The sequence below is a fragment of the Lissotriton helveticus genome, chromosome 5_1 (assembly GCF_964261635.1).
Source record: "Lissotriton helveticus chromosome 5_1, aLisHel1.1, whole genome shotgun sequence".
NCBI classification, from domain to species: Eukaryota; Metazoa; Chordata; class Amphibia; order Caudata; family Salamandridae; genus Lissotriton; species Lissotriton helveticus.
In genome coordinates this window covers 1750942432-1750969422 of record NC_136065.1, presented here as the reverse complement: position 1 = coordinate 1750969422, position 26991 = coordinate 1750942432, and the positions used below count along the sequence as shown (strand labels likewise).

General features: G+C 45.8%; 1 protein-coding gene across 1 annotated transcript in view; it reads left to right on the top strand.

Moving 5' to 3' along the window:
* Positions 1-1012: 1012 nt before the first annotated feature.
* Positions 1013-26991, top strand: part of ASIC2 (acid sensing ion channel subunit 2) — a 1943108-nt gene continuing 1917129 nt past the window's right edge. The window contains exon 1 of the mRNA XM_078645029.1: positions 1013-2976. Coding sequence (XP_078501155.1) covers positions 2158-2976 — 819 coding nt within the window. The 5' untranslated portion in view covers positions 1013-2157. The remainder of the gene's footprint in view (positions 2977-26991) is intronic.

The window sequence follows — 26991 nt, the reverse complement described above, 5'->3', positions numbered from 1 at the left end:
GGCTTCGTGTGTGCTGTGTGCGGTTTGTGTGCACTTATGTCATGTTTGCAGAGATATATGCTGGCTGCGATCTTTCGGTGTGTTTGGTCGGCATGCTGCGGCGTGTCTGTGCTACGTGTTATGGAATCTGTGGGGGGTTGTGGATTGCGCTGTGTTGGGTGTTGTAAAGTTTGGAACCCATCATCCTGAGTACGAGAAACATCGTACAGTGGGAGATGACGCGCACACACACAGTCAGAAAGAAATGCCAGGCTGCTTGAGGGAGGATGAGGTGAAGTTCACTGCAGGCGTCGCTCCTCTAGTCTGAGCTGTTTGTTGCAGCTGCAGTTGTGTGCAGTCAGAGCCTGTCTAGCACTGCTGATGCCGCCGCCTCTCGGAAGGACGGCTCATCCTGCTCGGATGAATGAATGAAGTGGGGATGGGAGGGGGCGACCATGCGAACAGCGCCCACCCTGAGCCCCAAGCCCGAGGGGGAGAGTACGGGGCCCTGCCCCTCGATCCTACCACGAACGGACACGCAGCAAGCGGAATTTTGCACGGTATTTTTGCACTAAACTAATGACCGGGAGAGGAAGCGTCTGCTTGTTTCCAAGAGGAACCGCGTTCCTGGTTATCTGGAAATATTTGCTTTTGGACGCATTTCTCAAGAGCAGCCGGCGTCACAGGAGCATCTCGAAGGGAAGATGGTGCGACTGCAGCAGGGCACGGAGGCAGGGACCGCACGGATCTGATGCAAGCTCCGAGAAGCGGCAGCTGCAACCAGAGGGAGAGCAACCGACGGATGACGGCGGCCGGGCATCGCCCCCGCTCGCAGCCGTGATCGCAGGGGGCAGGAGGGAGGCTGCGTTCATTCCTACTCCTTGGTGTTTTTACTTTTCATAGTGCGTAAGCCGATCGCGGCATTTTATAGGACTTAGTAGCTTTCTTTCTGAGTGGAGAGCCCCCCCCCCCCCCCCACCTCCGCCCCCCCTTCTGAAATACTCCGCAAGCGAGAGGCGCCCACCTGAGGCAACGTGCGCACCGCAGGAACAGAGCGCACGGTGAAGGGGCGAGCTGAGGGAGGGAGGCTCCGTCCATGCTAGTCCCCGGAGGCAGGGGAGCTGTGCCGAGAGTCTATGCAGGGGGACGAGCTGGGAACGGTTCTCGTTCTGCGTCAGTCTCAGTGGGCGAAGGAAGGACTCCCGTCCTCCGCTTTAAGAAAGTCTGTGGAGAAACGGGAGACCCGCCTCAGAGATTGAACGCACTGACAGGCTTGCGTCCCTGGCTTGTTGGACGAGGGTATCTGAGCGGGGGAAGGAACACTACTGAGGGTTAGCCAGGCAGTGGAGTCTACCTGAGGGGGCCCTGCAACCGCCGACGCCACACCTGATGACGTCTGTGCGTGAGACGGACCTACACGCGTTAGTCTGTGGGATGAGACGAGCCATCCAGAGGAAGTCTTTCAGGTAGAGAAGAACCCGAAGAGGGAGTCTCCAAGACAGAGGAGCCCACCTGAAGGCGAGTCTGCAAGAAGCAGGGTCTGGTCCAAGGAGGAGGTTCCCACTTCAGAGAGTTAGGAGGAAGAGAAGCAGGTGGTAAGACCTGAGGCCCTGCTGAGGGAGTGTGAGCAGGAAGCACCAAAGTATGTCTGCTGAACCTCACCAGGCGAAGCTGGTGGAGCAGGAGATCCCAAACCTGAGGGTGTCTGTGTGAGGGCAGAGTGAACCTGTGGAGGGTGTTAACTTTACCCAATGGATTATTCAGATGGAGAGGACCCAAATATGGTCGGACTGAGTCGCACTGAAGGGCATCTCTGGAAAGGACACCAACACCCCTGAGAAAGTACATTCAGTTGGACAATCTTCATACCAGAGCGAATTTGATGAAGCACAGGATGATGTGAAAGTGATTTCGTTCTCTGAGATTGGGCCTTCTTTAAAGGAGAAACCACTAGCAAGGAGGCGCCATGGCCGTACCTGAGCAGACTGGAGTTATTGTGGTTGAATGAAACTTTTCTCCCCTGTGGCCTAGTCCGTAGACGTGAGAAGAAGTAGCTTTACCTCAGCTGGTGTTTATCCCGTGCTTTCCAGCCGGACTGAATGAGGGGGCAGCGGACCCGAGCTGGATTGCCGATGTCCACACAGCCATGCTGTTGCCCCACTGCCAGCATTGAGAGCAATGGTCAGCGAAGAGGAGGCAGAGAAAAGCAGCAGAAGCCGGGTGGACAATGCTGGCACCCACAGGAGAACCGAGTGGGCAGGTGGGGCAGGGGTAGGTGCTGGCACCAGCCTACCCAGGAAAACCACAGTTGGTGTAGGCACTGCACAGCATGGGACAATTGGGCGGCAAGTGCCTCACACACTTTCTCGCAGTGCGCCATCACCCAGTGGGCATGCACGAACCTCCTCAATAGTGCGCCACCGTGCCCGGACATCCTCCAGCCGTGTGCCTACCACTACTTCTCATCGCAAGCCGCTAGTACTTTCCCCCCAAACAAAACTTCATGGGCTGAGACACTTCTCATCCACAAGCCGCCCTTTTCAGCAGCGTGCCTTCTGGTTTTTGGCCTTCTGCACCTCATTGGGCTTCTTATTATCTTGGTCCTCAAACCGTTTACTGTACTGGCTCTCCTTCCCCTCCCATACCAAGGTGCATCTAGAGTGGGGCAAGGAGCTAGCATTCCCTGCCATCACCCTATGCAACAACAACCCAGTGCGCTTCCCACGCCTCAGCAAGAGCGACCTCTATTATGCGGGACACTGGCTAGGTTTGTTGCTGGCCAACCGGACCGTACGGCCGCTAGTCCTCGAGCTATTGCAGGACGACGAACGCTACAGCTGGTTCCGGAAGCTGGCAGACTTCAGGCTCTTTCTGCCACCACGAAACTTCGATGGCATCAGTGCCGATTTCATGGACCGCCTGGGTCACCAGCTAGACGACATGTTGCTCTCCTGCAAGTACCGGGGCGAAACCTGTGGCCCACACAACTTCTCCTCAGTGAGTGGTTTCATATCCAGTGTAGATATTCACTAATCTGAGTGTTATTTGCACAATTGTAAAAAAGTGTACATAGAATGTAAAGTTTTGTTAACATCTAGCAAAGGTGGTTGTGTCATGCCGTTAAATACAGTATGTTGCAAGAAAGAACATTTCCAGGAGGTCATCAGAAGCTTGTTTTCTCTTGTGGCTCAGAGACAAATGGATATTGTGGCATGAAAATACATGCATTGTGCAACATGATACAAATGGGTGAACATCAGTATGTCCATTGTTGACGAATGAATAGTAACTCTACTGTGTTAACATCTATGAGTGCTCACCATCTGAGTTAAACCACGAGCAGTTATGTAACTTGTTTGATGTTTGTATCTAAAGTTTATGATATTTTATTGTGACTGATGAGTGGTATCTCTGGCCCTTGGTCAACTTGACAAAAGCATCTGTCCTGTAGTTGCTCTTGATAAATGTTCTGCCTTTGGTTAGATAAGTGTCAAACGGGTTTCTGAAGCAGGTTTATGGTGTGATGTCAGCAAGTACTATGTTGGTTTGCGCATAGCTGTGGTTTATGGTGAGGTCCTTATTATCACAGAGTTACATGGCAATTGCATTAACAAGAGTATAAGTGTGACCGCTTCAGGTCCTTTGTGTGTTGTCACCAGCTACACATCGGTCACGTGGCACCAGCGCATGGAAATAGTCTATGGGACTACTTCATCAAGTGTGTCTCTGTGACCACATCAAGAACGGTATATACCATGTGATAACAGAAAATTCCACATATCTGCACTCTTACATCAGCTAGTACACTACAGTGCAGACATATGGTCTGTTAGAGCACCCTGTACATTCCTGTCAGCTGGTATATAAAGCTTCGTGTCGGTGGTGTGAGGTCAGAGAGGGTGTTAAATGTATGTGTGACGTCATCAAGTGTATGGGTGTGGTTTGGTACCAAGGCTTGCATGGTCGTTTTTTGTGTTATAAATGAGTGTGTGAGAGTTGTCCCTTTTGTGGCACCACCCAGTGCATGATTAATCATGAAGTGACGTTGACAACTTCCTGTTATCAACAGTGTGGCGTAAACAACTGTATAATTTTCATTATAGATGTCAATGAATGTCTTCCAGCTGTGGTTTAACTACTAGTATACAATAGCAATGACATGTCAAGTCAACAAATCTATAATGCCAGACACACAAAAAACAGCATGGGTAAAATAAAGAAAGTACATTCTTTAGGTAAAGTAAAGGAAGTACATTCCATAAACCATAATAACACTTTCCTTCAGAATGCTCGTCACTGCAGTGATGTGAGGTAACATTTGAATCGACGTAGAGCGAGCATACTATCATTGTTCAATGCTGACAACCAGTTGCTGGTAATTGCTATTGGTAACATGCACAGGGTCCTGACAGTTTTTGACTCTGACGTGAAACAAAGCACAGTTATTCTACGCCATCTTTCATATTAGGAGGTTAGATGCAGGCTGCCTATGTGTAGCGGCTTATGAAGTCCACTCTAAAACTCTAAATACTCCAGGACTACACACCTTCTATTGAACTAAATGCAAGAAAAGAAAGCAAAGTTCCGGATACTTACATATTCTCTTTGCAGATATCAGTAATGAAATGTTCAGGCTGAAACGTTTCTGGGACAGTATTTTAAAACACACTAGAAAAACGAGTTGTAGCTATCAATAGTGAAGCAAGTGCATAGGGGCGGGAACAGTAAGGTGTGTCCCCCATTATGTTCGCATTTTGCTACCCAAGTGACGGTGGGAAGGTGTATTTTTGTAACTTGCACGTGGCACCCGTGATGGCCAATGAGAAAACACATTGTTTGCTGCTTTGTCAAATAGATCCGAAACATGGTTGATAGGTTGCAGGGTGAGTTCCGTTTGACCTATAAGTATATATAATGTATCTCCCTGTCCGAAATTATATAACAGTACTAGACATCTCCCCTTAGAACGTACAGAACCGCAGTTGAAGGATGCATAGTGAGATTACCACATTATGGCCTAGATGTAGGTAAATGTGAATTACCGATTCATAAATACCGAATTTTACCGATTCGGTATTCATGAATTGGTAATTCAAATGTAGGTAGAAATTCGGTAACAAATACCGAATCGGTATGATTCGGTATTTACCGATTCTGTAATTACAGAATCTGTATTTGTCATTGATTCCTATGGGCCTTGAAGCCCATAGGATTCAATGGCATGTACCGATTCGGTAATTACTGAATCTGTAAAAATACCGAATTTACAAGGGGGACAGGGTGTCACTTTGACACCCTGTTGCACCCCTGTAACTGGCTTGTGCGCCATGTGGCACACATACATGCCCTTAGGGCATGTCTGTGTGCCACATGGCACAGGTGTACATGCACAGATGTGCATGTACACAAGAATTCGTTATTTACCATGCAATTGTATTACATGGTAAATAACGAATTCTAAAGGCCATGTAGCACTGTTAGAAGTGCTACCTACATAGGAAAATACAGATTCGGTAATTTTACCGATTTGGTAACATTACCGATTCGGTAAAATTACAGAATCTGTATGTTTTCAGTGCCCCTACATACCAATGTCAAAATACCGGTCGGAAACGGCCGAAAATCGGTATTTTCGGCCGATTCCGACCGGTATTTTGACACCTACATCTGGCCCTATGTTCAGTTTGTGAATCACTGAACACAGTGGGGCGGGGGAGGGGGGCGGTTGGGGTCATATGTCAACAATATGTATTTGAGTCACGCTGTACATTTTGTGAAGTAAAGATCGTTTGTCACTGTCCTGCACAAGATCACACTGTGGCCCATTTACAAACCCGGGTATACTTGTGTAACTTATACCTTCTGTAAGCTACCATTGTGACTACATTTCTGGCAGTCAGTTTTCGTACGTCCGCCGAAAAGTGTGTGTATATTATGCAATAATTTAGATGCTCATGGACATATCGGTATTTCACAGACACAGAGGGGATCTTAGGCACTGATTGCCAGAAGACCCGAGCAAGGAACTTACACATGTGCACAGAACAGTGCTTTAAAAGGAATAAGAAAAGTGCCGGTACTCTCCAAATTTATTGGGATGGGTCTTGAGGGTCTCGTAGGGGCGTGTCTGGGGGCGTGGCTACGAGGCAGGTATTTAACATTGGTGGCAATTTCTTTTTCACTGCAAAAGCGCTCTAGTATCCTTCGGCCAAGTTTCTTCATATATGTACGTCGTAATTGGTGTTTTTCACAGTTTTATATTGTGCGAACTTGGCCAGAGGGCATTAAAGCTTTTTAGTTGAAAAGCAGAAGTTTTACATGAAAACAAAATTTTTTTGTTTTTATTGTACGGAAAGATCAGCCAGAATAACATGATGCTGAGCAGAAGATGGGATTTCAGCTCTCTGTGCCATGAAAACAAAATAAATTATGCTTTTGTGCAGAACTTGCACTACTCATTTAAAGTGCTTTAATACTAGGCCTGGGCGGGGTACTCCGCTCCGTTCACGGAGTTTGCGGAGTTTTCTGCACTCCGCGCTCCGCGGAGCTCGCGGAGTGCAGCATAGTTTTTTCCCCGCTCGCGATCGCGAATGGTAAGTTCGCGATCGCGAGCAGTAAATTCGTGAGATGCTGCTCTGGTAGAATTTCTACCTGAGCAGCAGGAAATCAGCACAAACTGCAGTTCGCACTGCACTCCACCACTCGCGTAACTTTGCAGAGTTTTTTGTAACTTCGCGGAGTTTCGCGTAGCAAAACTCCGCAAACTACACCCAGGCCTGCATGATACCCTCCTGCCAAGTGTGCGCTATATATAACTGCAAAAAAGTACTAATTTCGCACTGTACACATGAGCTGAACTTGGCCACTGGCGTTGTGCTTCTGACAGCGTATTCCAGTGCTGCAGCATTTACACTCTAACTGACAACTCAAGAGTTACAATGTGGGTAGCTCTGTCTGATAGGCCACATCTCCTTACTCCTGTCATGCTGTCAGATAGAGTTTAAGGCAGCAGCAGCAACCTGGCACTGGAATACACTCACTGTTGACTGTCAGAGAGCGCCTCACAGACACACTCCCATTGAAGGTATTCAGCAGCACCTGCGCTGCATGAAATCCCATACCCCAGAGCCCGACCCCAGCTTGCTTCTAGGAGTACCGGTACTCTCTTGACACAAGGAGAAGTTCCGGTACTCTAGGGAAGAAAACTGAGAAGTGCGGGTACTCTGTACCGGTTAGTACCGGCCCATTTAAAGCACTGAAACAAACATATTTTCAAAAGCGCGCCTTTCCAAAAGGAGGAAGCATTTCCCCTCTCTTTGGAAGTACTACTAAAACAATCTGCATTCAATTGCTTAACTTTGCTTTGCTTATCTATGAAATGTTGGGTCAACAGACCTTTCCTGTCAGGGAGCACAGTGGAAAATCTTGTCTTTCTGTTTTGTGACCAATCACACCTGCTTAGAAATATGTTCTTTGTGTCATAAACTTCATTTGATGACCACGACCACTCCTCAGGAACTCCCTCGGTATACCCCTGACATTGTATGCCCAGTTTTTCATGCCCATCTAATCCTATTTAGGAAGTGATGCCCGACTCTAGGTGCATTTTACTCATGCACAAATTGCATATCTATGGTGGATGTAATGCCACTTAGCAGCAACATTTCCTTTATGAACAGTACCGCCGCTTGCAAAATAGCAAACATATTCCCTGCATCATTCAGAGTACGATTTGGTTTACAGAGAGTATTATTATCTGGCCAGGGAACTAGGCTTGGAAGGGAAAATATATTTCTGCTCATTGGGGGGTATATTTAAAAAAAGATTCACACAGTACAGCACAGCACAGCACAGCACACTGGCGTAATGAAACTTGAGGGAGCTTCCCAGCAAGGTATGTGGAGGGGATTCCTCAACACTCAATCTGGAGCTCTCCGGACAGAGTATTGTGAAGATGGGGCCCTGGCGCTTGGCTGCATGGGCCTGTGCTACGCCACTGGCACAGCAAGCCTCCTTGCTGCGCTCTGCTGCATGATACGGTAAGATCAGAAAATGCACTGTATTTAACATTATACAGCGCATTCCAGTCTTTTCTTTGCGCTGGTGCCTTTTTGGCTGCCTTACGCCAACGGTGGTACCCTTGCACCATGGTGCAGGGGTGTCTGCATTGTAAGCACCTTCCTGCACAAAAAAAATCCTCTGAGATATTTTCCTCTTTCTATGCAGCACACACAGGGAAGAGGAAGTAATGAGGAGAAATAAAGATATTTCTCCTTGTTGTGCTTCCACTGAGTACGCATTGCATTTTGACACATTCCGAGGTCTACCAGTGTTGGTAAATCTGGGAATGTGTCAAAAACCATTGGTGAGTCCATGGGAACACACACGCTCCACCGATGGACATCCTCCCTATGGTAGAACAACGCAATGCAGCAATTTGCGCTGTGTTGCATTACTTTAGATTTATCAAGCCACACAGGGCAACACAAAGTGGCCGTGCATGGCTTAATCAATCTAACTTAAGAGATGCGTTGGTCTTGCGCCCCATTGCGTGGTGCAAGGGCAATGCAACTCTTTAATAAATATGCCCCTGAGTTTCATGTGTATGGTCTTTGAAAGCGAATCCAGTGGACATTGAAGAAGTATTCAAGAGACTTGTAGTTGAACTGTCCATGCCCAAAGCGTCGGTCGACAAAATCATGAAACTTACTAAACTTGTGACTGAGATATTTCAAGTAATATTTTAGATACATTAAAACATTATGTATTTAAGTTTTTCTTTATTGAAATGTACTGATAGTATTAGATAGAATTGTTTTAATGCAAACATTTGCCATGCATATTCTATGAATTAGGAAATACCAAAATGGCTCTCATTTTCATCTACTTCAGGATATTAAAAGCCTAATTCAATTCTAAAAACTCATGATTACATTGAACATATGCAACAGGTACATGAACACACTAATCTAGCTCATCGATAAGGGTAAGAATAAGGATATTCACGATTGGTTCCCAGTGACTTGATTCATGACATATTTTTAGCTATCCAAAAGGCAAATTATTTTCATTGTTTCGTACTCTATAAAATCCGGCATGGATCCTTTTCAAGTGGCCCTATTAGGTCCACTCTTGGATTAGATCACAATTAGCTAGGCTCAATGGAATTCTTTTTTCAGGTTTAGTTTGGATTTATTTCTCAAATATAATACATGTGAAATAGCCAGGGTGTGATGTTGAACCATACCCTGTGGTTATATGTTAATAAAGGATACAGTTGCCTAAAACTGTCCCCAAATCCCCCAGCTAAGAACAAAATGCAGTTGCAATGTGTGTAAATGCATTACATGTAAAAGGCCATAGCAAAGAAATCGTGCCTCGTGAGTACGAGTTGAGGGCCAGAGACTCTTGGTCCCTAGGTGCTGCTCCAAGTGAGGGAAATAGTAGAAAACATGGGATCAGCATTTTTTATCAGTTTTTGCCTTCAGGGAACCTATAACTCAATTAACAAGATAACTGTACAAACCTTCCTTCAGATCAGAAAGGAGCTGAAGACCCACCTCTTCAGAGAACACTACATATCCATATGATAGGACTCACCACTGATCTCTATATGGTAGGAGACACCACTGATCTCCATATGATAGGAATCAGTAGTCACCACCGATCTCCATATGATAGGAGTCAGTAGTCACCACCGATCTCCATATGATAGGAGTCACCACAGATCTACATATGATAGAGGTCACCATTGGTCTCCAAAGAATAGGAGTAATCACTGGTCAAAATATGATCTGAGTCACCACTAATCTCCATATGATAGGAGTGACCACTGATCTCCATATGATAAGAGGTATCATTGTTTTCCATATGATAAGTCACCACTGACAACCATATGGTAGGAGTCACCACTGAGCTCCAAATGGTAGGAGTCACCACTGACCTCCATATGGTAGGAGTCACTACTGACCTCCGTATGGTAGGAGTCAACACTGATCTCCATGTGATAGGAGTCACAACTAATCTCCATGTGATAGGAGTCACCACTAATCTTCAAAGAATAGGAGTTACCACTGGTCAACATATGATAGGAATCAGGAGTCACCACCGATCTCCATAACATAGGAGTCACCACTGATCTCCATATGATAAGAGGTATTATTGATCTCAATATGATAGGAGTCATCACTGATCTAAATTTGGTAGGAGTCACCACTGACTTCCATATGGTAGGAGTCACCACTGATCTCCGTATGAAAGGAGTCAGGAGACACCACCGATCTCCATATAATTGGAGTCACCACTGATCTCCATATGAAAGTAGTCATCACTGATCTCTCTATGATAGGAGGCACCACTGATCACTCTATGATAGGAGTCACCACTGATCTCCATATGGTAGGAGTCACCAATGATCTCCCTATGATAAGTCACCACTGATCTCCATATGATAGGAGACACCACTGATCTCTCCCTATGGTGCGAGCCACCACTGACCTCCATATGATGGGAATCACCACTGATCCCTCTATGGTAAGAGTCACCACTGATCTCCATATGGTAGGAGTCACCACTGATCTCCCTATGATAAGTCATTACTGACCCCTATTTGGTAGGGGTCGCCACTGATCTCCCTATGATAAGAGTCACCACTGACCTCCATATGATAGGAGTCACCACTGACCTCCATTAGGTAGGAGTCACCACTGATCTCCCAATTATAAGATTCACTACTGACCTCCATATGATGGGAATTACCACTGATCTCCATATGGTAAGAGTCACCACTGATCTCCATATGGTAGGAGTCACCACTGACCTCCATATGGTAGCAGTCACTCCTGATCTCCCTATGATCGGAGTAACCACTGATCTCCATATGATAGTAGTCACCACTGACCTCCATTTGATAGTAGTCACCACTGATCTCCATATGTTCGGAGTCACCACAGATCTCCGTATGACAGTAGTCATCACTGATCTCTCTAAGATAAGAGTCACCAGTAATCTTCATTTGGTAAGATTCACCACTGATTGCCACACTATAGGAATCACTAACCACATACAAACTGCAGCACTGTAAACAATCCACAATCATACCTCAAGGCATTGTGATTGTGCTCTTGAGCTATGTTCACTTAATAACACCTACACAGACATGCTTACATGCATTCAATCTATATAATTTAATAGTGCTTCTGTAGTTTTTCCCACATTCCCAGTTATTCCTAGAAGATTCATAGAGGAGCTTGCTAGGGTTTATAGCAGAGATTCAATAAATTGCAAAATATTAAGTACACTGAGAGGAAGCAAGTGAGAGGATCTTTATGGAGTCTAAGTCAGCCCGGGGAAAACATGCAGTCATATAGGGCCAGATGTAGGTAATTCCGATTTACCTACTCTTAAATACCGAATCATACCGAATCGGTATTTAAGAGTAGGTAAATTGAAAGTAGGCAGATGTAGGTAATTTTTATTTCGCAATTACCGATTCTGTAAGATTCGGTATTTACCGATTCGGTAAATACAGAATTGGTATTTCCCATTGATTCCTATGGGCCTTAAAGCCCATAGGAATCAATGGGAAATACCGATTGGGTATTTAAAATACCGAATCCTGGCAGGGGGAACGGGGTGTCACTTTGACACCCTGTAGCATCCCGGGGTGTCACTTTGACACCTTGTAGCATCCCAATTGCAGGCTTGTGTGCAGGCTAAGGGCATGTCTGTGTGCCACATGGCATAGGTGTACATGCACAGATGTGCATGTACACTGGAATTCGGTATTTTACCACCCAATAGGATTGGGTGGTAAATTAAGAATTCTTAAGGGCCTGTGGCACTGCAAACTGTGCCACCTACATATGGATTTACAGATTCAGTATATTTACCGATTTCGAAAAATACAGAGGCGGTAAATTTACCGAATCTGTAAATATACCGATTCTGTAAATTCCGAGCCACTTACATGTCAAAAGCCAAATACCGGTCAGTAATGGCCGAAAACGGCGTTACCGATCGGTATTCGGTGACCTACATCTGGCCCATAGTGTGTTAATCACATTTGACTTTTTCCAAAACAAACAATGATGGGCATTGCTATTAACCACTGCTTTAGTACTTAATGTACCAAACTCAAAGAGTGGTTAATTCTAGTGAGATTCAAGCTTGGACCTGCATATCACAGTAGTGATGTCAGTGGTAAGCATTTAACTCGCTCAGCTACCCTCCATACATGTGTCGGATCTTTGACCTGCAAGTGATACGCCCATCTCTGAAGTGGCAACACAGCCTACTGAGCTATCTTACTATCTTCTGCAGCTTGTTCAAAAAGTGCTTTGACAGCTTGCTAATTTTCACTATGACTCTTTTGTCTGACATTTTCCCAAACCCCTCCTTCATCGCTCTGCATTAGTCGGCAGTTTACAAACAATCAGAGTCGCATTGCAGTTTACAGCACTATAAACGTCTTATAAATACATTATTAAAACAGTACATTTGGTTGAACGCTGCAGCCCATTCCTCACCTCCAGCTGTAAAACCGTTTGTCAGAGAGAATATGTGAGTATATGTCCCACTGGAGCCCTGACATTTTGAAATGCCTGTTAATATGCCATTTTATACAAAAATCCTAATATATATCTTTTTACTTATTTTGTTATTATCATTGCTTTCGTAGGCAGTCCCTTCTTATAGCGAGCTATATCTGAGAGACATACAAGGTTTGCCCTGATATTAGAGGAGAGGTCATCATAGAAATACAGTCCATTCATTTCTCACCTAAAATGTGGTGTTTTCAACCCTTCGTGCCAGCATAGCACGTTATAATGAAATACTGGATGTACTTGCATTAATTCAAAGTATTTGGGGAAGAATTCTTCTTCTTAATCTATTACTACTGAGTCGTGACTTCATGTGCCTTAACTGTAATAAATTAATGCATATATTTTGCTGCCAATATAACAAATCATCCAATCAGAGGTGTGCAGAAAGAAGATCTTGTTCATGTGTCGGCTGTAATACGATAGGGTAAAGCCTGGCATTCAAATCCTATTGCTCTTTTGAGTATATCTTTTCAGTCTTCCTCAAAACACAAAACTGGGTGAGTAACACAAGGGTGGGATAGTTTGGGTTTTTTATCGTGCATATTTCTCGTAAGACAAATATGTATTTTTTCAAATGCTACACAGGGGCGATCATCAATGTGAAATCCTGACATTTTATGGTACTTTTCTCCATGAGAGCCCTATGTTCTCCATCTGTTTACAGTTCCTATAAAATTCTTCTAATAAAATCCTTTGAAATAGAGAGTATAAATGATCTTGTGTGCCTTTCCCTGGGGACTGTTTAGTGTGTAGATTTTGGGGGCTGCAAGGTGAATGTTCCGAACAAGGCGCAAGTGGCACACATTCAGCTGTGCAGTTTGCATGAGACATTTCTACTCAAAATAACTCTTCTGTTAGAGAACGCTACATGGACAGCTTAGGTATAAGGACAACAGAAAACGTAGGGCCTCATTAAGAGTTTGGCTAATAATAATCAGCCGTCAATAATGTTAGAGGGCACCCTCTCCACCAAATCATCAGTCCACCCGCTTTATTTTGGGCATTGCAGACTTCCCAATTTCCAATGATGGAGCTCCTCAATGGGGTGCTGTTCTCAGACGGTCCCATGGAGTAGAGGCTGTCAGAGGAAGGGCCAGGGCCGGGCTGGGAACAACAGCCAGCCCTGGCATATTGCTGCTCAAGGGCCCTGGGAGCGGGGAAGGAGTGAGGTGGGTGCTAGCATGAAGCACTGCTCTCGCTTTTGTTACAGGGGGCCGATATTGCAGTAGTGCCTGCTACAGCCAGCCCAGCCCTGGGAAGGACATACCAGCATGTGCCCTTTTAGGATGGATAGTGTAATGTCTTTTATTTCATGTCTGTCACCACCTGGACAGGAAAAATAATATTACCCACCTTCACACCCTGGGAGATAACTCTATGAATATGTGGATCATTCAATTTTGTTTTTCAATAATAAACTCAAACTTTGGGATTATATTATTAAAAACAAAACGGTTTTAAACGTTTGCTGTGCATCTGTGAAATCTGATGGCGGACATACATCAAACATTTTGTCAATTGAAAGGAACTACTGCGACAGGGATTCTTTTCGATGCACAGATTTGTCTACTAGGCCTGAGCCAACTCTCACTTTGATGGTCGCAGTACCCTCACGATGGTGGAGGTAAGGTCCCCCCCCCCTTTCTGACCGACACTGCTCCATCCATCAACCTCTAAATGCACTCATTAGTGAGCTACAAATGTCCCAATAATCTGGATCCATGGTAGAGTAACCTCAAATTATAGAATAATGCATAAACGTAATTCTCATTATTAAATAAAAATGTGATCGGATCTAGGAGGAGTATTAGGGACACCAACAGTTATAATAACTGTGTATATACTGTGCCTAATAGACTTTGGAATATGTAAGGGATTTCTCAACAAAAGTGACACCTCTTATTGAAATTACAAACATTTGATTCTGAGGCGTGCCCCTCAGTTTTTTGAGGTTGGTGTGCACGTTGCACGTGCAGGGCTGGTTATAAGGCAGGATGGCACCAGATGACTGTCTAGGTGGAGAGAAGGTGCATAATCCCTGACTGCTTGTAGAAAAGGCAAATGGCATCCAGCGCCATGGTTGGGAGTTGGCAAATTCTCATGGTGCCGAGGGAGGCCATATCCACGTGCGGGCCATTTGCACAACCATGTGTGATTTTGGCGCATTAACCACTGTATCTACACTACTGACACCGATGGTAATGATTGAAAGCCATTCGTGTTTCATACAATTCCTCTCAGCTGCTGTAAGTCTGCTACATCATGAAACCATATACCAGCACATAGTGGTGAGGTGACACGGCGCCACTTATATTCCTATTAGGCTTAAACTGGGTTACCAGGGCACTCGTATTGAGGCATACAGTGGCACCCAGCAAGAAATTGAAAGTTTATTCAGTTTCAGCGAAGTATAGCGCAGTGTTGTAATTCATGTTTAAATAAAATGTATGTTTTACTTACTAAACAACTTGTGCTGCAATAAGCATATTTTGTCTTTGTCCATACTTTGTGTTTTCTGTGAGATCAGGAATCATAAAATGTCACAATCATACGTTCCATGGACGGGTGTTAGCACAATCAAGGCACAGTTTTTCTTTGTGTATTGTATCCGGTCATGTGGTGTTTCCTCTTCTGCATCTTATGTTTGATTGAGGCTGTGTTGTGGATGCCTACTACTGCTACTACTATTGTATGAATACTTCTATCATTTGTGCTATTATCACTAGTTCTACTGCTTCTCCTCCTCCTTCTACTGCAACTGGCACAATGCCATCAATGGGGATGCTATTGCTAAACATATGATACCTCTATGACTGGTGGTTGTTGTGAGGACAGTATTACTCTTAGTATGACTGCTAGTACTACTAACACTTTGACTTTTACACATAGCATTAAAAACTGTACCGCTGTGAGGTGCAGTGTTTGAGCAGGTAGGTGTTCTAGTAGCACTTTTAACGCTGTCACTTCTGATACTTCTAATACTGTTACTACACACTGTAATACACCTACTGCTTCTCTCATTAAGACTACTATAGTTACTTCTAAAGTACTGATACCATTGATATTCTTCTTATAACTAACTTTAGTACAACTGCCCATGCTGGTAGTCTTACTTCTAGCTGTATTTTCTGCATGACTACCACTAGTATTGCTATTACTACTATCACTACTACTGTTACTAATACTGAGATTGATATTATTATATTAATTTTACTAGTATTACTGCTGGGCCGTGAACTGCTTGCATAGGTAGTGCCACATTCAGCTTGATTAATCACTCAAGAATACCTGCATCTAGTACTAGTACTCCACCTTTGACTGCCACTAGCACAGCACATGTATTACTGCTAGATATTTTAGTACTACTAACACTTTGACTTTTACACGTAGCAACACAAACAGTGCCGCTGTGATGCACTGTGTTTGTGCAGGCAGGTGTCCTAGCAGAACTTTTAACACTGTCACTACTGATACTTCTAACACTGTTACTGTACATGGTAAAACACCTACTGCTGATTTAATTACAACTATAATAAATACTTCTAGTATTACTGATACCATTGATATTCTTCTTTTAACTAACATTAAGGCAACTAGCCCTACTGGTAGTCTAACTTCTAGCTGTATTTTCTGCCTGACTATCACTAGTACTGCTATTACTACTATCACTACTACTGTTACCAATACTGGGATTAATATTATTATACTCATTTTACAAGTATTACTGTTGGACTGTGAACTGCTTGCAAAGGTAGTGCCACTTTCAGCATGATTAATCACTCAAGAAGACCTGCATCTAGAAGTAGTACTCCACCTTTGACTGCCACTAGTACAGCACATGTTTTACTGCTAGCTTTACTGCTAATACTACTAACACTTTGACTTTTACATGTACCAGTACCACTGGGATGCACAGTGTTTGTGCAAGCAGGCGTTCTAGCAGAACCTTTACCACTGTCACTTCTGATACTTCTAATACTGTTACTACACATGGTAATACACCTACAGCTGATTTAACTACGACTACAATAGTTACTTCAAATATTAATGATACCACTGATATTCTTCTTATAACTAACATTAGTAAAACTGACCCTACTGGTAGTCCTACTTCTAGCTGTATTTTTTGCATGACTACCACTAGTACTGCTATTACTACTATCACTACTACTGTTTCTAATACTGGTATTGGTATTATTATATTTATTTTACTGGTATTATTGCTAGACCGAGAACTCCTTGCATAGGTAGTGCCACATTCAGCATGATTAATCACTCAAGAAGACCTGCATCTAGTACTAGTACTCCACCTTGGATCGTCACTAGTACAGCACACGTATTACTGCTAGCTTTAGTGCTAGCACTACTAACACTTTGACTTTTGCACATACCAGTACAAACAGTACCGCTGTGATGCGCAGTGTTTTTGTGCAGGCAGCTGTTCTAGCAGAACCTTTAACACTGTCCCTTCTGATACTTTAATACTGTTACTGCACATGATGATACACCTACTGCTGATTTATTTACGACTGCAATTGTTACTTCTAATGTTACTGATACCACTGATATTCTCCTTATAACTAACATTAGTACAACTGACCCTACTGGTAGTCTTACTTGTAGCTGTATTTTTTGCATGACTATCACTAGTACTGCTATTACTACTATCACTACTACTGTTACTAATACTGGGATTGATATTAATATATTTATTTTACAAGTATTATTGCTGGACCATGAACTGCTTGCATAGGTAGTGCCATATTCAGCATTATTAATGCTAGTACTACTAACACTTCAGCCCTGTCAAGTATCACGCAACAGGCGTTAGACTAACGCATTTCAGTGTGGTGATCCGCATCACTCATAATAAATAGGCATAGCACCTCCTGGGCTTTGAAGAACTAGCGCTACTAATTATGCACAATTAATGCTGATTGGGAAAAAAATTGAGTCAGCAGCACGCGCACTGCTCCCAGCAGGCTTGAGATCTGGCTGCAATACAGGTGTAACTGCTACAATGTGACAGTGGGATTCATGTGGCATTAAGATTGGTTATATTAGGATGACGTCAGCAGAGAAAATGGCGCCAGGAAAGGAAACTGCGGCGCAAGCGGGTGTCTGCAGTTCATGAAATTAAATTGTGCTAGCTGCAGCCAGTGGCAATGACAGCGCTGCTTGCACCGCAGAAAAATGTATTTAAAAGAATGAGAATGATCATGACCGCCACCCGACCGCAACCAGCATGCTCGGCCGCCCGCTTGCGCATTTCTCGCGAGAAATGCGCATGCGCGGGCGGCCGAGCATGCGCATTGGTATCCAAGATGGCGGCGACGCGAACGAGCAGAGGGAGCCCTGGGACGCCGCGGACAAGGTAAGTGCCTTTTTATGTACTTTTATTTAAAATTTTACAAAAGTTAGCTATGTAGGGGAGGGGGCAGGTGGCGCGTAGTAGGTCTACGCGAAGTGCGTAGGTGGGCATAGCTTCTTGCCCACTTTGCATTGCTTTGCGTAGCCCCGCTACGCATGCTACGCCCAGGGTTATTCATTTTACCAATACTGGGACTGATATTATTATTTATTTTTACTAGCATTACTGCTGGAGCGCGAACGGCTACCATTATTACTCTTAGTAGTTTTATGTTTCAGGAAAGCTTCTGCGTTTAGTTTGCTTCTATTTCCCCTTGTTGTGCTCTAACACTCTCAGAATTACTCAGCATAGGAACTCTAGGGCGGCAGAGGCTGCAATATAGGCAGGGGCTCGGTAGTGGAAAACCATTGCCGTGGCGGTGACGTTAAAGCGGGGAGTGGTAGTTCAGATTGAAGCCTTGCCTCCTGTACTCTCATAGCTGGTTCAAGCACAGCCAACCAGGTGAAACTTTCAAATCTCTTTTAGATGGTTTCACAAGTGGATACTTCCTGCTTAGTTAAGAAGCAACGCCAGTGTGTTTGTGTTCCAGCAGTAAAGCTCCTATTACGAGTTTAAGAAGACAATTAAAGCTCGTGGAAATTGGGGTTGGAAAAAACGTGTTTTCAAAACCTTGGGCCAACCCCGCAGCGCGTTAAAAGTAAATAAAATTCATTTTTTTAAGTAGGGATCCGATCGAGTAATGTTAATTGGAAGAATTAGACATTTAATTAAACTCTTCATCACAGTTAATATGCAGGCTGCCCGGGGTCCACGAAGGAGACCCGCTAAAAGGGCAGCCTATTTAGTGCCACAAGAGGCACAGGAGGCAGCCTCCCAGTGTTTAGTACCCTCAAGGATCCAGGGGTACCGTGTCACTTCCGGGGCGAGCGGAGGGCGGGGGATGAGGTACATATACCTCTCGCCTCCTGCTGGGTGCCCTCTTTGCCCACTACCCCGACGCCGTTTGGATCCACGTGATCCTCCAGTAGTGTCGAGCCCCCGGGAGCTGCATCGCGGTGAGTGCGAATTTCCCGCCATCCCCTACCTCCCAATAGGCACTCATAGGTGTCAAGTGCTTGGCAGCCGCTACATTGTGTTGGTCTGCTGTGGAGAGGGGAGGTTAGACAGCTCCCGGGGGGCTCGAGCCCTTGGCTTCCTCGGCTTCTTGCACGCCGCCTGGTAATGACTGTGGTTGTCCAGCGGGGCTCACGGTCCTGCCCGGGTGTAGTGGGTATTTACTGGGGGTCATAGTGCACCTCCGCTGTGCCTAGGGTGACCAACTGGCATTGGTGCAAATTCAGGACAGTGAGTGTAAAAATTCAGGACAAAGGGTCAAAATTCAGGACACAAATTCAGGACAGGAGGTCAAAATTCAGGACAAAACTTCAGGACAATTCGATAAGTTTTACAGACACATCAGAGGTCGCGCAATAGTATATAAGTAAGCCCAGCCATATCCAAACATATTCAACCATTTGCAAACCTATCCATCATGTATCTTTCCATCTATCCTTTCACTCATCCATCCCTTCATCCATCCTTTATCCATCCATCCACCCTTTCACCCTAGCCATCTGTACACTCATCCATCTACTCTTCTACCCATCCATCAATTCACTCATCCATCCAGCCATTTACCCTTTCACCCATCCAGCCATCCTTTCTCTTACTCATCCATCCACCCAGTCACTCATCCTTCCACCCATCCACCCTTTCAGTCATCCATCATCCTCCCTTTCTCTCTCCATTGTCCCTTTCACTCTGCAATCCTTCCTTCCAACCACCCACCCATCCATCTACTCATCCACTTATGAATCCATCCATTGACCCTATCACTCATCCATCCTTTCTCTCATCCATTTATCCTTTCACTCCTTCACTCATCTATTCATCCTTTAGTCCATCTACCCTCCCTTTCACTCACTCATCTATCCTTACATCCACCCTTTCACTCATCTGTCCATCCATTCACACTTGCACTTATCAATTCATCAATCCATCCATCATTTCACTCATCCATCCACCCACTCACTCATCCATCTTTTCACTCATCCATCCTTACACTAATCCATCCACCCTTTTACCCATCCAGCTACCCTTCCACCCATACATCCAGATATTTACCTTTTCTCCCTTCCATCCTTCCACCACTCACTCATCAATCCATCCATCCTCTTTTATTATCCATCTATTCAATCTTTCATTCATCCATTCACCCTTTCACTAATTCATCCAGCCATCCACCCATCCCTTCACTTACGCACTCGCCCACCATTTCATATTAATTTTGAGCTGAGCCTTTTTGAGCTGCTGGAGCCACCCAGGGCAAAGACAGGATCCACCACAGATGGAGGGAGGGGCAGAGGGGGGAGGGAGAGGAGCCATCACTGGGGGAGGGGGAGGCAGGAGGGCAACAGGATCCACCAGGGTGGGCACAGGGGTGGGCACGCGGTATTCTAGTATCCTCTTGGTCTCTTCCAGGGTGGAGTAGGGCTCCTCACCCCCTCCTGGACAAGACAATGAGAAGTCAGTCTCTTTTTCCAAAATGTTACTTTTGCCATCCCCCACTGTGATGTACAGTACTTAAAGGAGAACTGATTTAACTGATTGGCCTCCTTACTTTGTTAATCAGTGTGGGTGTGATTGTGCCATTTCTTTATTTTATTACATTATAGACTGCATGTTTGAAGTATCGAGGTTTGTTTACAATTTAGTGACAGTAATTAAGCTCTGTGCTGTGAAGAGAACCACTTGCTGCCTCGGTGTAATCCATACTGGTTGTAGGATGTTTGGGGCCCTGGGCAGAAAGGGAATGTGTGAGGCCCCTCTAAATTACAGAGACATGACGCATTCAGGGCTGTTTGCATCTGACTAGATGCCCCTGCTCCTGAAGCTGCAGCCCTTCCCTCTCAGTCACCTTCAAGCACCTCTTAACAGCTCATCAAGGGCTGGAGGTGTGAGGGGTGGGGGCGGCAGCTTCAAGAGCAGGGCATCTATTCAGATGCAAACAGCCCCGAATGCGTCATGTCAAGTCAAGAAGGGAGGTGAGTGGAAGCTGTGCCGGCTTTAGGGAGGTGCGACCGTGCTGGTTAAAATTACGGACAAATGGCGTCCGTTAAAGAATCCTTCACGGACAACGGACAGACGGCCGAAATTACGGACTGTCCGTGAAATTTACGGACGGTTGGTCACCCTAGGCCTGGTCGTGGGCCTTGAGCAGGCGGCCCCTAGCCGCTAATACTCCAGGCCGCACCAGTAGTAACGGGGGTGCGATCTAGCGGCTAGCGCTTGCCGGGACAGGTAGCAAGCCCCAGTCCCGTGGGTCATGGGGGGGAGTGGAGTGCCTCTCCGTTACTGCAGCTTTCTCGAGGGATGCGTCCCCTGGGTTGCTGTGGGGGGGGGGCAGTGTACGACCATACTCCCTCCCCTGTGCCAGGCTGTTCCGGGTGGCGAGCATGTGGCTCATTCCCCTCACCCCGTGGCAACACCGTCGCGAGTTACGGCTCCATTCCAGCAGTCATAGGGGGTGACTCACGGCCTCCTATGCAGGGATAATACTTTCCCCAGCACGGTCACATCACTCGCGAGGTAGGGGCCCAACTACAAGGCACCACATGGAGATGAGGGTGATGAAGGCGCATAGTTGCCCCAGGCGGATAGCCCATCGGGGAAGAAAGCAGCCTACCCCGGCATCTTTCAGTGCCTGCATTTCTTTAAAAAAAAAAGAAAACCATAGCCACTCAAACGGTGCATTGCTTGCTGTGTGTTTTGGCAAAAATATGATCTGCAAGCCACTGAATTCAAAAATCGGGCTGACCGTGTTTGCTTGGCTGTGTGCAGATGAGCCCCCGGCATCAGCGCTGGTGAGTTCAAGGTGGAGCTATGCTTGAGGGCATCCAACGTGTGCGGGGGGTCTCTTATGCTGCCCTGTTCGGCAAAGCTCGTGCCGCGGCCTGGTACACGGGGCCAGAGGTGTTGAGAGGCGGATCTCTTTGGGGCAGACACGGGAATCTGGGCATCTGAAACAATGGACCACCGTGCATAAGGCTGCATACTGGGCCAGCCGTGGAGGAAAGGAGGGAGCGCGAAGTCGTGGCCCCCGCACAAGCAAGCCAGCCATCTGTCAAGGGAAGTGGGAGCTTTGCGATGCAGTGGCACGGGCCCTCCCGCAAGCAAAGGCCTGGGCATCTATTTAATGGCTTCCTTGCGTAGTGAGTTGGTGATGGCATTTTCTAGGGGCAATGTTCTTGCAAGCATGATGGCGGGGCGCCTCCCGGGGCCGGATCAGGGCGAAGGAAGGGGGATGCAGCATGAGGGGGACCGAACGAACGTGGTACCCCCCTGCAACCACGAGGGGGGCGTGTAGTTTGCCCAATACACCCAGCCCAAGTCGTGTAGGAAAGAAAACTGGGCTTCAGTGCCTGAGTGTGGTCGTTGCCTGTTCGGCACAGTTTAGGTTGTGGGGGATGAACGTATTGGCCTCCATGGGGAGCAGTAGACAGGGAAGTTGCGAGTCGATGAGCGCCTAGATCGCTGCCCGCATTCGCAAAAAATGTTGGCTAAACTACAGCTCTACCCTCCTAAGTGCATAATTAGGCGCGAGCCATAAAAAAAAATAATAACAAATTGGAGGGTGCCCACTGATTATTCACTAAGCAGTGGCCTCTTCCAATTTGCAGGCATTCAGAAGCACTTTATTGATGAAGAACGGCGCAACTGTAATTTTAGCACTATTTACGTGGTTGATTGCCACTTAAATGAACCTTTTGCCTCCGATTTCTCCTTTTGTTTTCTGGTGTTGGATTAGAGGTGATCAGTGAATTTGGCGAGTGGTGCCATATTTAGTGTTACAACTAGCCTGGCCTGCTAGTAGGGGTCACTCTTCTCCAACCAATTAGAGCTATTATTTGTATACCCTATATGTAATATTTGGGGTCGCTTGATCCGACAGCGCTCAGACAGTAAAATAGGCATGGTACATATGCATAGCCAGGGTGTGCATGGGATTACAGGATACAAGTGTTTCCCTGTAGAAAGTAGAGATGTAACAAGCAAGATTGTTTATCTCGCAGCTTGAGTGTTAGTGGAACATTTACAAATGTTCATGTCATTTAAAAATGTCATCCTCCTTTGAACACTCTGGGTGGGTGGTGGCTGCGGCAAGGATGGAGCGGCTGAACACACATAATTCTTTCATGCGGAATAAGAAACAGGTATTGCTTATGCTTAGGGAGTACAGCCCAACTCCGAGTGTTAGGATGTGCTGTGACGCTGGCTCAAGTGTGGAAGGAGCTTAGACTAAGGGTGTAGACCCCCCAGGATATAGCGGCATGGATTGGCAAATTTAGCGGCACAAAAATGAAAATTTAGCGGCACAAAAATGGAAATTTAGCGGCATTTAGCGGCATTTTATTTTGGGGTTTTTGCAACACCAAACACAGATATCTTACTGTTTGACCTTGCCCACGTAACGCTTGTTCCTGTGCCTGAGTGTCTAGCACTTATTGCAGTACTATACCTCAAATTATACTCTGTTTTCTCTTATAACTGCACACTTGTCACTTTCATCTCCTCTTGTGCACTTTTGACTACCTCATGCATTTTTGGTTGCTCACAATTTTTACTCAAGTACTTTGTTTGCTCACGATTGTCACTATTACCTTTACTACCTCATGTATTTTTGGTTGCTCACAATTTTTACTCAAGTATTTTGTTTGCTCACGATTGTCACTATTACCTTTACTACCTCATGTATTTTTGGTTGCTCACAGTTTTTACTACCTCATGTATTTTGTTTGCTCACAAATGTCACTATTACCTTATGTAAGTAACGTATGTCTTTGCAATCTGTCCTTTTGTAAGGTTTCTCATTATGTTTCATCTCTGTACCTAATGTGAAGCGCTCTGACGCCTTCAGATAAAGTCCGCGCTATATAAAAATGCATAAATAAATAAATAATAAAAACTTTACCCAAGGCCGGGCGAGGCCTGCAATAAAAGATTTTCCCTCTCTCCTCTTCCACATCTCCACTGCCCCCCTCCCACCCGGGCAGCGCTTCTTAACGCAGCTGCTTTTAAACTTGCCTACGGACGGTACCTGTCAGTGTTCTGTTCACCGCCGGCCGGCTTTCCTCCTGCTGCGAGTCTCTGAGGAATGAGGAAGTCTTCCTGTGTGTCGCTGCCGCTTCGTGCTCTCTCCCCCTCTTGCTGGTGTGGTGCTGGTCTTCTCCCTCTCTCGGCCGCCGTGGTCTTCTCCCTCTCTCGGCCGCCGTGGTCTTCTCCCTCTCTCGGCCGCCGTGGTCTTCTCCCTCTCTCGGCCGCCGTGGTCTTCTCCCTCGCGCGTCCTCGACCTCCTGGCTCCTTCTCTTCTCGCCGTGCAAGCCGCAAATCAACAGTGCGGAAACGGGAAACAGCAAATTTCGCGGGCTTTATGCCAAATATCGCGGCATTTGCAGAGATCGCGCGATTTCGCGATTTTTTTGCAAATCGCGAAATCGCGATAAGCTGGAGGGTCTGCCTGGTGGCGCTGTAACTTGTGTCAGGTTCGATCCTCGATGTGGGCGCGACGTGAGAGTCCCTTCGGCTATCTGCCTTCCATTATTTTGAAAACAGCAAATCTGCAGCATGCAGGGCCCTCCTGTTTCTGGTGCTTTGCAGCAGTGGTACGATCATCTTAGGGGTTTAGTTGCTCTAAATTGGTGCATTTTCTGATTGCTATGTTTTTATCGTCTTCATTGCTTGATTACGCTTGCGAAAAGGCATCACTCGTAGCGGGGAAATATCTCTCAATACTCGGGAATGATGAAAATATCACACATAACAATCTAAAACTTGGGCAGCTACGATCAATATGTTGGTCTCTTATCCTCTGCCATCCATTTGGAACCGGATCGTATTTTTGAAATGGGGAAACACGTCAGTTTCGCTATGCAGCAAGTCGGGGTTAGTCTCGGCCGCGTGTATGTGCAGTCTGTGTGGTAGTGAGACGCAGTTTAGAATGTTGGGGTGTTAAAAGTTGCCTGTGTGGGTTTAGCCAATGCGGTTATTACATAGTTCATCTAAGAGCGTTCATCAGCAGCAGTCTTGAGAATGTCTGAGAATCTTTCAGATAGAGGGAGTGAGGCCATGTTCGAGAACGGGTTCAAGGGACAAGGTTTAGAACCATTTTGCATCAACGTTTTCTTATTACTGTGACCGTGTTTTTCGGTGCCCAATCTAGTCACAGTGTTGAAAACACTCTTGTTGGCCACTCAATTGGGTATGGTAGTAGAACCCGGGACACCTGATTGAATCAGTTATTTAAACGTATTGAGTTCATTGTTGCTGCATAGGCAGACTCAGCAAGAGTCATTTTGAGATCTGGCTAGGTGGCACTTTTCGTTCATTCATAGCGCCTAATAGTGCGGTAGTAGTAGCAGTAGTAGTAATAGCTTTATTCGATAAAAACATATCATAAAAGCGTTTCTTACATCTTTAAAAACAATTTTATCAACAATCATCAACATTAAAAACATATTATATACAGAGCAGCATATTGGGCAGGGGGGCTCATTCACTGGATTAATAGTTTTTTTGCAGTTCTTAAACGCCAGGCCCAACCCAAAAATTTTGCCATACAGGTAGAAAAGAGGGGTCTAGCATCTGTACGTAGTATACGTAGGGCTTCCAAATGAGAACGAGTTCCCAAACACCTGCAGAGGGGCTTCAACCACCTCTGTCTCGGGGATGCGTAGACACTACACTCGAACAACACATGGGACACAGATTCTACCCTTAGAACACAAAAGGGGCAGTAGGGTACGGTTTGGGCGGGCGGTTAGAGGTAAACTCACACAATGGAAGCACCCCCACCCTAAACTTAATGTACAATGATCGGTCCCATGAGTTCTGAATAGTGTCTAAATAAGGTTCCCTATACGGGATCTCCTTGATTGACAAAAACAAGGCTACGGATTTACAATGATTTGTGCTACGGACCCTCTCAATGTCTACCCATGCCCAGTAGGCCTTCTTTAGCTGTTGTTTTGGGGGTGCAGATTTGTTGACCCAGGCCTCTCCTAGTCCTAATTTGTAAAGCAGCTTTTTAACCTCCCTAAGCCAGATGATCTTATGAGAGCCTGGCAGGGACATAATATCATTTAAGGCTTCTGCATAACTGCTAAGTTCTTGCACATTCCAAATTCTGGACCATAGGAGAAGCGGGCGTAATTTCGCTTGATCGCATATTGCCCGGGTACCTGCATCAAGCAGCAGTGGGATTGTTGGTGTGCTGTGGGGCAAGCCCATAAGGTCTTTGTGGAAGTTGTTCTCAAGATGGGCCAGAGTATCAGCTCTATGTGTGCCCCACAGTTCGGCACCATATAGTGCCGCGCTCACAACCCTTGCCCTATAAATATCTAGGGGGGCCCCAATTGGTTTTAATGATGAGGCACGCTGTTCCTTGAGCAATGCACCTGCCACCCTTTTGTGAGCCAGAAACACCTTTTGGTGGTGTGCCTTCCAGCTCATGGTGTCACTGATACGTATACCTAGGTAGTCAAATTCTTTGACTCGATCAAGTGGGACGGAATCTAAGGCCGGTGGAAAAACAGACTTTTTGGGTGGGTTAAGAACCAAAAACTTGGTTTTTCCTATGTTTATAGCCAAACCCCTTTCATCACAGAAGGCCTTGAAGCTGCAAAGCAACGATTGGATGCCCATAGGTGATTTCGAGATAAGGAGGGTATCGTCCGCGAACAGGAGCGTTGGGACTTTCCTTCCAGCCAGGGTGGGTGCATCTGATGGCTGTTGGAGGAGATGCTCCACCACTCCGTTAATATAAAGAGAAAACAGAGTGGGGGCAAGCACACACCCTTGGCGGACGCCCCTGTCCACGGGGATACGAGGTGTTTTCTCTCCCTGTGTGCCCCATCTGATTTGGGCAAAATTCCTGACATGAAATTTTACGAGCAAGGACAGCAAATAGGGGGGGAGGCCTAACCCATCGAGGACGTTCCA